The sequence below is a fragment of the Monodelphis domestica genome, chromosome 6 (assembly GCF_027887165.1).
Source record: "Monodelphis domestica isolate mMonDom1 chromosome 6, mMonDom1.pri, whole genome shotgun sequence".
In the NCBI taxonomy this organism is placed as follows: Eukaryota; Metazoa; Chordata; class Mammalia; order Didelphimorphia; family Didelphidae; genus Monodelphis; species Monodelphis domestica.
This window is the reverse complement of record NC_077232.1, coordinates 14,947,096-14,962,386: the sequence shown is the minus strand read 5'-3', so window position 1 is coordinate 14,962,386 and position 15,291 is coordinate 14,947,096. Positions and strand designations below refer to the sequence as shown.

The 15,291-nt window shown below is 38.6% G+C and overlaps 1 protein-coding gene across 2 annotated transcripts in view; it reads right to left on the bottom strand.

The window, feature by feature from the left end:
* VN2R623 (vomeronasal 2 receptor 623) overlaps positions 1-13,213 on the bottom strand; it is a 37,417-nt gene extending 24,204 nt beyond the window's left edge. The window contains exons 1-3 of one of the 2 annotated variants that reach the window (XM_016422765.2): positions 12,969-13,213; positions 9,042-9,333; positions 2,031-2,834 (exon numbers count right to left, since the gene is read on the bottom strand). In XM_016422765.2, coding sequence (XP_016278251.2) covers positions 2,031-2,834; positions 9,042-9,333; positions 12,969-13,213 — 1,341 coding nt within the window. 2 annotated transcript variants of the gene reach the window in all.
* Positions 13,214-15,291: the final 2,078 nt, after the last annotated feature.

The following is a 15,291-nucleotide window of genomic DNA, read 5'->3' as shown; positions in this document are numbered from 1 at the left end:
ACTTTTTTTTGAATTTGTAGTTATATAAGTTTAAAATATATTTTCTATAATATGAATGTATACCACAAAGCATTAGTGTATACAAAACTGTTATTTATTAAAAAATATTTATGGAACTTTTCTTAATTTTCCTGTCTGATTGCAAGACAATTGAATACAAAACGAGTCATTGCACAATGTTAAGAAGCACAAAATTAAACTGCATAGTGTCAATTGAGCACAAGGTCAAAGATTCCAACCAATCCCAATGGGATTGATGTAATTTTGAGGGAAGACAAGAAGACTTGAACTTGTTTGGGGTACGAGGTTGTGGCTGTTTTGACATATATCGGGGTAGGTCTTCCTTTTCCTACATTCTACAAAGTATCTCAAATGTGGCTCCTACCTGACTCTTATAATCTAGTCTCTATTCTGTCTTTCATAGTGTGGCAACTTCCTCTAGACTTGGCTGCAAATGGGTAAGTAAATTAGTACTGCAGTTTGTCCTACAGATTTGTGGGCTAGAAATTACTTTAATTGGATCCTAACATAAGGGCCTTTGATGAATTTATTCTTATTTACTCAAAATTGTATGTACATAAATTTTTGGCATTTTGATTCTGATTTTGAATTTGTTCTTTCTCCCCAAAATTTACTTTTTCTTCCATTTGTTTTTCTTTGATGTTTATCTTTTTTTCTTTTGATAACATATACCTCATAACTCAGTCATGCATCTCTAAGTGATCCCTCTAAGTGATCTCTAAGTGAGTTTTTTCAACATCTTCTTCAAGAGGGTATGTATTATTTTAAATTGCAAAATTAAAATTCTTTTTGAGAATAATTTTAGATTAAGAAACATGTTACCTCTCCAAATCTGGAAAATGAACTCTTTAGAGAAGGCACCATGAAGATGCCTGCACAGACCACACATTTAACCAGAAGATCCAGAGAGAACTTTGGGATACGGTGATTTGAACTGTGTGGATTTGAATGTATTTGTTTTGTATGTATCCTCTTATGCAAAAGAGGACTGTCCCCTAACTGCCTTTCTGTAAATGCACTTAGCAATTCTTGATTTTGTTCTCTTTTCCTTTTCCCCCAAATTATTTTAATTTCAATATTGGGTACAAGATCTATTGGAGAAATCAGTCTTCCTCAGACCTCAGGGGGATAATTTGAAAATCTATTACCCTAAAAAAAACTACATTTCCCAGGAGCCCACTGACTTCCTGTCATTATGTACTTCCTTTGGGTAAAGGATATTAGATGGGGATGTGGAATGTCCAAGCTCTTTACTTCCTGTCCTAAGCTTGGTCATGATAAGTGGGGTAGGGGAGCTTTGAACTGACTGATCAGCCATGGACACATGGTCTATATTTTGTATCTTCTTTGTTCCTTGATTTCTAATTATCATTAATAAATCTCTTAAAATATAGTATTTCTATTATTAGAAATTATAATTTAATTTTTACAGTAGTATTGTGATCTAGCACAGAATAAATACCCTAAATTTGAGTTGAATTAATGAAATTCTCCTACTACATAGAGTTATATGCTGAAAAATGTGTATAAAGAAGAACATCTATATTTTTCCCAAGATTATTATATAAGAATTGGAGTAAATGGTAATTATTTAAGATAATACCATGTTTTTTACACAGACTGTCATATAATCAAATAAAATAGACAAAAATAGGGAGTAAGTTGTGATATTGAAGTATTAGATCATTGCAATATCATACAAAGGTAGATGTTTCAACATACAATAATGTATTTTCTTATTTTAGTATATGGTTTAGGTTTGGGGTTTTAAGGTTATTCACTTCCAAATATGAATAATATGGAAATATGTTTTGAGTAATAATACACATATGACCAAGATTGAATTGTTTCACATTTCTAGGAATGGGGAGGGAAAAAGAGATGGAGAGAGCATGAATAATATAATTTTGGAAAAGGAATACAAATTTTTTATTAAAATAAAATGATGAAACAAAAACAAGTGTTATGAGTAGTCTGTGCCATATTCTAACTGGCAAGAGGATGGTTACCTTCCATGAAAGAAGCGGGTGTGCTGGAAGTTCTGATAGATCTTTTGCCTCAGTCTGAAGCATTTGGTGGAGAGCATGAGCCAATAAATAAACTCCACTGTAGATATTAGAACTCAGTTCCATTATGGTCTTGTCAAAATAAATAGGATGTACATCTGCAAAGGTCAAACTTTCTTCACATTGTCGATGAGTTTTATTTAAATTCTTTATTTCTGGAAGTATACAATTAAAAACTATCTCCCAGAAAGATTTTAGGAAAATGTCCTCAGGGTTGGCTTGGGGATGCACACTTTTTAGGAAATCTGTGAAACCAGGAGTCTCCCTCTTGAATTGTGAAAATATTATTGTACCATGAAAATTGCTCATCATTTCATCACTGGAATATGCAGAATAATCCCAGGAAGCACTGATGACCAACAGCTTCCCATACAATGCAAAGTAAACCAATGTTTCAGAAAAAATTTTAAGGGAGTCTGTACTTCCATAGATGAAAATCACATTGGATGAGGGCCCAAGGATCCTATAGAAGAATTTCATATAGTCACCTTCCAGTTTAATTTTATCAGAAACTCGTTCTGTAAAAGCCAGACATAAACCATTCCAGGCCATCTCCTCTTTTAGATGCTTGGAGAATTGTTCCCCTGTCAGGTCATCTGAAATAACCAGCCCCACCCAAGTCCAATGAAAATGTAGCATCAGTTGAATTGCTGCCAGGTGCAGAGTGGATTCCCTGCTTCCCAGCTGATAGATGTATGGATACTGGACCTCATCAGACAGGAGAAGATCAAATGAGCCATAGCTGAGCTACATGAATATAAAGAAGAAATAACTGAAGTGCTGATATAGAAGCAATTTCTGAGTTCTTTAAATTTCATCTCAAGCAAATATCAAAGCCTCATACATTGAAAGTATTGATAAATTATCTTTAATATAATTGGATAGATCTTGGCTAGAATAGATTTTATAGAAGGCAATTCTGTAGGTAGATTCAAGATTCAGAACACAAAATGACAGAATTAAGGAGAGAGACATTTTGAAAGGAACTCCTAATCTCTCCTGTATAAAATATCCTTTTACTCGTATCTCCTCTAACAATAATTTCTGTTTGAAACTTTTTAATGAGGTAATATTATCTTACACTAAAAACCCTCTTCTACTTTTAGACAACTCTTCTTATTTGTCTCTTTTTTCTTACATTCATCATTTTCAAAATCAGCTTCTTTGAAACATCTGCTCATTGCTCCAAATTCTTTTATCGTCTCTAAGTCTCTTGAATGAATTCATGAGTTTAATATTGAAACATAGATATATGTCCTCTTAATTGACCTCATCACTTTTTAACCTTATACAACAACCATTCCTTTTTCCAGCCTTTCTGTATCAAACATTTTATTCATGTCAAGGTAAGAAGGAAAATTTGATAGATGAATAGTTTTTAATCACTGGATCAAAAAAGTTCCAAATCAATTTTATAAAAGATGTATGTAAGAATAATTTGGGCAACCCTGAATAAGACTCACCCTTAATAGGAATTGCTAGTTCCCCCTGAACACCCAATACTTATTTTATGTCTATCAACACTCACCCGTGGCTCCTAGGATCTCTAGCATGCAATGTGACCACATACTAGTAAAACTTTATTAGCAGACAGTCTAAACCTGGTGGAGGGTAAGTGTGCAGCCTCAAACCACAGACTCAGTTAGGAATGAAAATCTACTACATCAAAATGGGATGATAAGAACAATTTGTTCCAAAGGCCATGAAGGCAGCTAATGCAGTAGCTATTAAGCAAAGGTGGTACAAAAATAATTTATGACTATAACATAATTAGTGCACCCATTTCTCACCCAACAGAACAATAAAAACTACATAAAATAAAGAGGATACTTTTATTTTTTATTAATTGTATTTTCCTTATTAGTGACTTTTTTTTATTGTGGATATCACATGACACTGTATACTCAATGTGGATTGTATGGAATTATACTGATTGCTAGAAGGGAAATTAGTCATTTATTTGAGTGACCCTAACTTCAAAGGAATCTTGATATTCACAATTGCTACTCATGGGAACTTGCTAAAAAAAGGGGATGATGGATCACCATCACCATGATCTTTGAAGAATGAAAACTGTGAAATTACCAAAAGATAATGTAAAGAAACAATGCCATTTTAAGTAAATTATGGCAGGGAAACATCAGGGAATTTACTGAAATATGTAATTTCTTTCTTTCCTAATGCAAATACCCATCTTCCTAGGCAATAGAGGGATGCATTTGGACAAGCAAATAAATGGAGACTAGCCTTTGCACTTAACCGGGGGATTATGGGGTGTTCAGAGAGGGGTAGTATCTATGGTATGGAGGGCTTGTCGTGCCCTCCCAGCTCTCACTTGTGGCTCCCAGTAGCTGCTATCATGCTGCAGCGGCCACACCCCGGGCAAAGGCTTCGACAGGCTGGCCAAACCTTGTGAGGGTAGCCGTTGGGTCATCGTTGACCCCTGGTGAACCAGGGCTTTGCTCACCCAGCATGTGAAGACTGCTTCGGCGGAACAGGCGGAAGAAACCAGTAAGAAGATTCAACGGCTGAGATGGCGATGCAGCAAAGCATTGTGGAGTGCTTAGGGCATGTTGGAGCACAAAAGACAACATGGCCATCCAATGCAGCTGAGGAAGTCTCCAGGTGGAACAAATTTTCATGCCACTGGACCCAGGCTTCCAACGCTGAGAGAGTGGGACTGTCTCTGTGCATCAACTTTTCCACTTGAATCTCCCTCACGTACAAGTATCTATCTGCACACTCATCTATCCTAATCCCGTCCACCCACTTCAAGACCTGCAGCATTGGGGGAGTGACGACACAACAGATGGAGATGACCACTGGCAGTTGTAGTCACGATCCTGCACATAGGCGGCCCATGGACCAGTGGCCACTTGGACCTATAAGTGAGCAGAGACGTTGGGCAGCATCCTGGGCAACTGAGCAGCCCTCTCTAGGACAGCCCTGCTCACCCTAATCAAGGGAGGGGACTAGAAAAGGTGTCCCAAACATTGCCTTCCCTACAAACACACAGTCAGCACAGCCTGGCTGGCAGGTCATCCCTTTAAGCAATCAAAATCAAAGAAAACATAATACAAAGAAACCCCTACTAGGAGCATGGAACATCAGAACATTACTTGATAGAGAGAATACCCCAAGACCTGAGAGAAGAACAGCTCTAATTGGTAAAGAATTGGCCCGATATAACATCGACATCGCAGCATTAAGCAAAGCACGCTTACCACAAGAGGGATCACTCAGAGAACCCACCACTTGATATACCTTCTTCTGGAAAGGTAGAGCCACAAATGAAGAATCCACAGTGTTGACCTGGCTATCAAAACCAGTTTGTTCAAACAGCTGCCAGACTTGCCTGTGGGCATCAGCGAGAGGCTCATGAAGTTCCTTTTGCCTCTCAGCAAAGACCTGTATGCCACAATCATCAGCGCATATGCCCCTACACTGACCAGCACAGAGGAGACCATCGAGCAGTTCTACTCTGACCTGAGTGCTGTCTTGCACGCAGTGCCCACAAATGACAAGCTGATAATTCTGGGAGACTTCAACGCCCGCGTTGGCCAGGACCATGAAAGATGGAAAGGAGTGCTCGGCAAACACGGCTTGGGCAAAATGAACAACAATGGCCTGCTGCTATTCAGCAAATGCTCAGTATTTGAATTCACCATCACAAACACTGTGTTCAGAGTGGTGAACAAATATAAAACAACATGGATGCACTCACGATCAAAACAGTGGCATCTCATTGACTACATCATTGTACTCCGGCGAGACATCAGGGATGTACAGATCACCAGAGTCATGAGAGGAGCTGAATGCTGGACAGACCACCGATTGGTTAGAGTGACTCTTCAAATGCGCATTGCACCTCGCCATCCATGCCCTGACAGTTCGCGCATTTTACAATGTGAGTTGTCTTAGAGATCCATTTTATTTGCAAACATTCCAATCCTGCCTGGACGACAAGCTGTCTGCCAAGTGACCACTCACTAGAAGCCCAACCAAGAAATGGAACCAGTTTAAAGATGGAGTGAAGGAAACCTCAAAGACAATCCTAGGCCCCAAACAACGCAACCACCAGGACTGGTTCAATGAGAACAACACTGCTATTGAAGACCTAATGAACAAAAAGAACAATGCCTTTATGGAGTGGCAAAATAACGCAAACTCTGATCCTAAAAAGGACAGATTCAAGTCTCTCCAAGCCATGGCGCAGTGTGAGATCAGGAAGACGCAAGACCAATGGTGGGGAAAAAAGGCAAAAGAAATCCAGCGCTTTGCTGATACGAAAAACTACAAACAGTTTTTCAGTGCCCTCAAGACTATCTATGGGCCATTAAAACCCACTACCACTCCCTTGCTATTCTCTGACGGTGACACTCTCATAAAAGATGAAAAAGGCATCAGCAACAGGTGGAAAGAACACTTCTGTCAGCTTTTCAACTGACCATCTTCAGTCGACCAAAGAGCCCTTGACCAGATCCCCCAAAACCACACCATTGAACAACTTGACATCCCTCCTTCAATAGAGTAAGTCCAAAAAGCCATTAAACAAATGAGTACAGGGAAGGAACCCCTTAAAGACGGGATCCCAACCGAGGTGTACAGGGCCTTAAAGGGAAAGGCTCTTCAGGCATTCCAGATAGTACTGACCAGCATATGGGAAGAGGAAGAAATGCCCTCAGAACTCAGAGATACCTCCATCGTAGCCCTATACAAGTACAAAGGTGCACGAGCAGCCTGTGACAACTGCAGAGGCATCTCACTACTCTCCACTGCTGGAAAGATCTTCGTCTATGTTATACTCCACAGACTCCTGTCATCTGTTTCAGAGCACAACCTGCCTGAATGAGAATGTGACTTCCGACCAGATTGTAGCACCATCGACATGGTCTTCACAGTGAGGCAAATGCAGGAAAAATGCCTTGAGCAGAACCTGAGTCTCAACATTGTCTTCAAAGAACTGATGAAGGCGTTCGACACACTGAACAGGGACGCATTGTGTGTGATCTTTAGCAAGCTCGGTTGCCCAGCAAAATTTGTCAAACTGATCCTGCTTTTTTATGTTGACATGACAGGGGAAGTCCTACCTGGTGGAGAGACTTCCGATTGCTTCAACATCTCCAATGGCATGAAACCAGGCTGTGTCCTTGCTCTGGTACTATTCAACCTATCCTTCACCCAAGTATTACAACATGCTGTGATGGATCTAAATCTGGGCACCTATATCAAATACTGACTGGATGGCTCACTATTCAACCTTCGCCACCTGACTGCAAAAACAAAGACAACAGAGAGACTCATCCTAGAAGCTCTCTTCACAGATGACTATGCTCTCATGGCCCACCAAGAAAATCATCTTCAAACCATTGTGGACAGGTTCTCTACCACAACAAAACTGTTTGGCCTGACTATCAGCCTCAGCAAAACAGAGGTGCTGTTCCAACCTGCACCAGGGAGGCCAACGAACCAGCCATCCATTACAATAAAAGACACACAGCTTTCTATCGTCAACACTTTCAAGTACCTGGGCAGCACCATCGCCAACGACGGGTCCCTAGACCACGAGATTAATGCCAGGATCCTAAAGGCCAGCCAGGCACTTGGGCGGCTGCTCTCCAAAGTCCTCCAACACAGAGGCGTGAGCACTGCAAAGAAGCTCAAAGTGTACAATGCAGTGGTCCTCAACTTGGTCTTATACAGTTGCAAGATATGGACACTGTACCAGAAGCACATGAAGCAGCTGGAGCAATTGCACCAATGCTCCCTCCGGTCAATCATGAGGATCCAATGGCAGGACCGAATCACCAACCAGGAAGTCCTCGACAGAGCCAACTCCACCAGCATCGAAGTCCTGGTCCTAAAAACCCAGCTACGATGGTCTGGACACGTCATCCGCATGGACCCACAGCGAATACCAAGACAGGTATTCTATGGTGAACTATCAGCTGGACTCAGGAAACAAGTCCGACCAAAGAAAAGATTCAAGGATCAGCTAAAGTCCAACTTGAAGTGGACTGGCATGACACCAAAGCAACTAGAACTCTCTGCCTCTGACAGAAGCAACTGGCGAACCCACATTAACCATGCCGCCACCACCTTTGAAGATGAGCGACATCGACGTCTTGCCGGTGCACGTGAACACCGACACCAGGCCACAACCACACCGCCTGTAACAACTGGTATCCCAGGCCCCATGTGCTACAAACTCTGCGCCTCAGCCTTTGGACTCCAAAGCCATATGAGGGTACACCATAGATGAAAATGCACAAAGACAATAGTCATTCTTGGTCACCGAGAGACAACTACTACTACTACTACTATCAGGCACTTGATATTTAGTCCCCAGAAATAAATTTACTTGAAGAGATAAAAAAGTTTGTGTCTAAAGAGTACATCACATATTTAACAAACCAGGCCCAGATTAAAGAAGGGAAGAAATTTTCAGCTGAAATTTTAAAATCACTGTAAACACAGAATTAGATAAAAATCATTAAAACAGAGCATAAGGGATGGACAAATGCTTCATATATGTAGGATAAAGTACAAATTAATTTCACAATATATAGAAGCATAGTCCTTACCTTGGCAAATATCTGTTGTGAAACTGGAAAAAAATAACCTCTCCAAATTCTTCAGAATTTTTCTCCCAAATAAAAAGGTGAAATGAGAGGATAGGACTATGTCTTGGGAAGATATTTATTCAATTCAAAATCATCACTCAAAATGAATAATTCAAAATAGCATCACCTCAATTAAAGAACAGAGTGGGTTCTTTCATGGAAGGGACATTTTTTTCTACTTTTTCTATTTCTTATTTCAAATCTGTGCCTAGGGCTTCTTGATGAATGTGAATTGGCTCCTTGGTGACAGTACAGATTATATAAAGAGTTGTGTATTATAAACTCATAGAGTGTATGGGGTGAAAATGGGCAATAGTATTGCCTCACTTACCTGTGGGACTTTATATAGTCCTAACAAAGTGGCCATGGCCATGGACAGTGTAGATGACATCCCGCCAATGACAACCATTGATTTGCGCTGCCCGTCACAGCTATAGTTAGGGATCGTTGGCCCCTTCCCTGACAACCACATCAAGGAGTTCTCCACAGCCAATCGACTTTCATGGAAGTTATTGAGCAACTGGTATCCCAGAGATATGTTGGGCAGCAAATGGGGGTCCTTGTTGATCTCATCCACAGCAAATTGGACAGTGAGAAAATGTTGGTAATGTTTGAGCATGTATCTGATGTGACGAGGAAAAAGTAAGAATTAGGCACAACTTGGCAGGCACAGGAATGGCAAAATATCATAATGGATTAAATAGGGACCATTAGCTGAATATTTCGAAGACTATATAGAAACCATGACTGATCCTTATAGGGCTGTCATTGAGTGAAGGAAAAAAGATGTAAGTGGAAAATGTAGACATTGTTTGAAATTATGAGTGTGCAAGTGAGTGTATACACCTCTTCTTGAGACACTGTAATGGATGAATAAAGGATAGACAACTGTGATAATATTATATTTGGAATGGAGTGGGAGGATTAGGAAATAAACCTCAAGATTTTGTTTTCAGCATATAGTAAGGCAATGATCACAGCTAAAGTTTAGGAGAAAAGTGAGATATTGGAAGTTTGTCAAGTCTAGCATAAGATTTAGAATAGCTTTGTGGAAAAAAGAAAAGAAATCACCCCTAGCAGTATATAGAAGTACACTTGAAATTTTGTAGTGAAATCGGTCTGCAACTGTTTGTGATATTCTCTATTTTTTTTTATTACACCTGAGTAGGAGGAGAAGCAATAGTTGCTAATAATATTCTGGGGTAGCTGTTTCACAATAATTAAATAAGTGATTGTTGCTGTTTGAGAAGTCATGCTATCAGATAAATTCCACAGTAGAAAAGAGTAGCCATTTGTCCCTTCCCCTGATTTTTTCTGTCATGTATTATTTACATATTTATTTGTAAAATGTATTTTCTGTGCCCAACACCAGTTTTGGATCTAGAAATTTAAATATATAATTAAAATTCTAATTCATATTTTTCTATATATTCGATTCATAGGAAATAGCTTATATACTTATATATACATATATATGCACATGCAATAAAGTATATACAAAGTATATACACAACAAAGTTTACAAAGAAATTGCAGGCATTTAGTTAAAATAACTTGAAGACTCAAAGTAAAATCCTTATTGTAAGTAGTACACATGATCAGCTTTAAAGGAAGAAAATGAATTTTAACAGACAGAGTAACCATGAGAGCATCTTTCAGACATAGGTAACAGCCTGTGTTAAAATATCTTTAAGGAGCCTTGATTTCATGGATAAAAGAAAGCGAGAAAATCAGTTTAGACTCAAAGTCAATAACTTGAAAAGGAGTGTCAGGCAATAAGCCTTCACAGGAAAAGTAGTTTTGAGTCAGAATCTGAAAAGCTCTAAAACAGCAATAGATGAATTAAAATTTGGTACTGTTGGCCATAATTAGCCATTAATGTTCCTTTGTACCTCAAGCCAAGGAATAATATTAGCACAAACACTCAAATCATCAAAAACTTTACAGTAGCTTTCTGAAGACCCAACCAATCCTACCAAAAACAAATCTTTCCAAGATACACCAGGTCTTCTGCTTTCCCTTAAGGTTCAAGACCCAACAATATCTAAAAGGAATTACTTCAATATTTACATCTCTTAAACCATTAGGAGGTCATTCCTTCTAAAATCCCTAAATTTCTCTGTTGGCAAATTTAAAGCAGCTCTCATATTTATTGACATGATTCCAGAGAATAAAAAAATGAAGTGAGTTGTCCAAATCAACCATAATTGGAACCTGATAACATTTACACATTTCCCCTAGTTTTCCAAATCCTCTTCAGCTTTCTGTCAAATTTTCTATAATGCTGAATATAACACAATTCACCAATAGTTGTCTGACTAGAATTTTATACTGAGAGACCCTCATATTCTTTGTAGTATAAGAAAATTCTTTTTTTTCCAATCATTTCATTTTTCACTAAATTCATCCAATATTTTTTTTATTGTAGCCATGTCAGTTGTTTTATTTTGATATTGATTTTAGAAGCAAAGTAAAGACTTCATATAACACAACTAAGTATCTCCTTATTTGATTCCTTTGCCATCACCCATCTTCCAAGACTGCTTTTGACCTACATTTACATTTATTCTTTTATTAAAACTTTCTAGCTCTGTTTCTTCTGAAAATAGAATGGATTTCAGTCTTGTACTTCACCAAGCCCTTAAAAAAGATGGAATTTGAGTTATTGCATTTGGGGGACGTATTGATTGAAAAGACTGGGGCCTTCCCATTATATTCAGAAGAATTGTCAGTAACTAACTTTGAAGATGTTTAAAAAGAGAATTCTGAAAGCTATTAGTTTGAAGAAATACTTTAGTCATAACAAAACCTAATGAGATTGTTAAAATACTTTCTCTATCCTCAGAGCTTTATGTTCATAATAAAGACAAGATGAAGGAATTCTGGCAAAAAAGAAGACAATTATCAACTCATGAAAGGACTAGAAAGCAGTAAAACCTCGACAGAAGACTATGAAGAGCCATAATATCTTGTCATATGTAAAGGAAAAAGTATTAAATGAGAGTAAGGGAAATAGTTGTGAGAGATTTTCCATGCCCATTGCTTAGCAAAACTCCACCTGCTGACTAGGTAATACATGTGAGAGGAATAAGAAATATCATACATTTCACACATCTCAGGTTGGATATATCCTAGAAAAGAATGCAATGCCATTTCCTTGGAGGACATTGTGCTAACCATTTATTGGTAATTCTAAAATCAGATTAAATCACTATATTCTCTCTTAAAACTAAAGAAAAATCAGAAGTTTGAAAAAGAGTACGAAAGAAAAATAGAGAAATCAGAGTAAAAAGAATGGGTTTAATGAGAAGAAGTGAGGGCATTTACACACTTAATCTCTAAAGGTTCCAAAAGAGCAATATTATTCAAAAGGGGAATTATTGACACAGACAATAATGTCAAATAGAGCTAACTTTGCCATGTTCTTAATTGACAAATTATTCAGGCATCTAAATATATGGCCCTTTTGGACATTTAAAACTTAACATTGTTTGGTATTTTATTCATATTTTGCTATCATATTATAATGCTAAAACTCCAATAAGAAATTACTTTCACCAAGTTGTCCAAACCACATAAAAGCTTGTAGGGAAAGATAAATATTTTGTAAATTTCTACTGCTAAATCTCTTTCAGACAGGTAAGACATGAAGCTTTTGGTTGGATAAAACTTTAGAGTGATTGTAGATTTCTGAGTTAATCCTCTTTCCTGGTGACTTAGTAAGTCAATTATAGACCCTTCTTCCAATTTGTTACATCAGATTCAGAGACTGCCCCTGGAAAACTTATCAAATCAGAGGATAAGAAATTGATTTCAAAAACTTCCTCACCAATATGTTTCTGAAAAGAAGTCTGTCTTTCCATGTTTGAGACTTGTAGCCTTTTCTCAAATAAGGGTATTCTTGGGGAACCTAATTGTGCCACTTGAATCACAATATTAGGTGTTTTCCTTCCCTGATATGTCTCCTAAATCATTTCCCTTCATGAGTATCTTCCAACCTCATTATCTGTGTTGCCACATAGTATGCATATATACTTTCAGTCTGTCTGTTTGCTCCACAAAAATTTACATTGGAAAAGTCTATGATTTTACCATCTTCCTGACTACCATTTTCCTCCTACCATTCAAAGCCAAATCTTTTCTTTACCCAAAGCTGTGAGGCCAGGTAAAACACAATTCTGCCCACAAGACCAGTCAGTCAGGAATGTGAATGATGACATTTCAGCAATGAGAAAAATAACACAGAAAAACAACTTACTCTATTTCTACAGGTATCCACATTGGAGGGTATTTGAAAGACTTCTTGTCAGTCTGTAATTCAGGGTTCATAAATAAGGACAGGAAGGCCCCTATAACGATGTCTCCTTCCTTTGTATACGTGAGGCTGAAATCTCTTCTTAAGTGACAAAGATGCTCCCTCATTTGATATTTAGAAAAAGAAAACTGAAAAATCAGGATCACAAATAATCTAGAAAAAAATAGCCCCGGTTTCCTCAAACCCATGGCCAAACTTCAAAATCTATGAAGTATTAAAGAAAAGTAGAAATCTAATAGGATTGGGTTTCTTTTGTCATGAATCTACAGACACATTCTCTGTTTCTAAAGATTGTGATTTTCTACTAACCTTTTAAACTGTTCTATTTTGAACAGTTCCTCATATCTGGGAAATCCTAATAGGAGACATGACACAGGCTTCTGTTGAAGATAAAGGAAAAAGATAGCCGAATTGGGTATATTTATGAGACATTTTTGCCTTCTGGATATTTTTCACCGTGTTCCCTATGGATCAGGAGTAAAAATGGCCTCATCTTTATGCCTCTGGAGTGTTAGTCAAAAATCATGTTGACCAGAGTCTGACAGTGAGAGCATCTGGGGACCGTCCTGGCCTGCAACTCTTCACCTGCGTCCTCCTTCCAGAGTGAAAAACTCAAGTGACAAAATAAGTTTGGCCACCTGCTTCCCTATTTCAATCTCTGTGGTATTAGCAGTTTCCCGGGGGTTTGAGAAGTCAAAAGTGCTGTCTGATTGTCTCAATTGAGGGCTAAAGGATTCCTGGAGTGATACTTCCCCTCTCACCAAACTAATTCACTGCAGTCACTCGATATTTCCAGATATTACATCAGGTCGATTCCAGCTTTAAATGAAAAGACAGAAAGTGAGAGTTATAGTTTCCATGACAAGGCCTGACAGTTCCTAGATGGGGTTGAATCTAGCTGTGATAACACACACTAAGTGAATCCTGAATGAACATATATGTAATAGTAACAAAAAGAATTTCAATGCTTGATGATAATCTTACCATGAGTTTTTCTTCCAGGATTTTGATCACAACCCAGATATACCTGTCGATTCTGGAAGACTCTTTTCCTAATCTTCCCATCAGTTTCCCTTTGTGTGACCACCACTTATTCTACCTGTTGTGAATTTTAAAAATCTCCATCTTGCTTGTTCTAGCACCAAAAAAATTGTGCGCACCCACACTACACAGGCATGTGCTAGTCAGCGACAAATCAGAAATAACTAACTGCCCACCTGGGCTGTTCTAAGCCAAGCTTGAGCCACCATTGGCACTTGTGAGGCACAAGAAGTGACAGAGAAAGGAGCCTGTGGAAATCACTTGCTTCCTGTGGACAGGGCTAGATGCCAGTTTGTGCTAGAAGCTTGAACAGGGAGGAGATCCACAGACAGATTCCCTTCAGATTGGTCACGTGCGTCAAGGACTGATTCTTTTCTACCTTGGCCCTTTGGGCCTAATCTCCCTCTGCCTTGGTCAGAGGCTGAGTAACCCCTTTCCCTTTTTTCCTCTCTCCTTCTCTCCCTCTCCCTTCTCTGACTCCCATTGTGTTTAAACGACCATAAATTCCATTCTGACTTGAGTGTGTCATTTAGGAATTTCATAAGTAAATTCCTTGGCGGCCACAGTTTTAATATTATAACAATCTTCTAAGGTGAAATTTTCACTACAACAATTGGCAGACATTGAGGTTTATTGAACCTCAATAAATTTCCTGAAATTTCTTGCCTTTTCACCCCACTTCCTCCTCACTCAGTCAGTCCTTTTACCAGCTAACTTGGCTTAAAGACACAGCTGCCAATACAGGTGAGTATAAAACACGTTTTCTCTCTTCTTTTTTCTCCTTAAATTAAATTGGGTTCAGCAGGGTTTTTTTCATTTCCTCCTCCCTTTACTTTAAGGGGGTGGCTCAGTGGATTGAGAGCCAGGCCAGGCTTATCTAATCCACTGATTAGTAGTGAGGAAACTCTGGAGAATGGAGCTCTTAACCAGCAACAAAAAACAGGTGAATACAGCTAGGGAGCCAACTTAAAACCAATTTTCCTCTTTTCCTGTCCTTTCTAGTCTTAAAAATTTAAGTGGGCTTTGCTCAAGGAAGATAGCACATGGTCCTAGCAGTTTTAACCTGAGGACTAAAGAAGATTGCTGGGACCCTCCCATATACACACTTTGTAAAAGAAAGAGTTTTAGCTCTACCCTTTGTTTACAGCCTATTCACTCCTAATCAGCTTTTTTTCATAAGGCCTCTGCCTCTGGGCATAAGGCTTTTGTGACCCCTCCCAGAAGC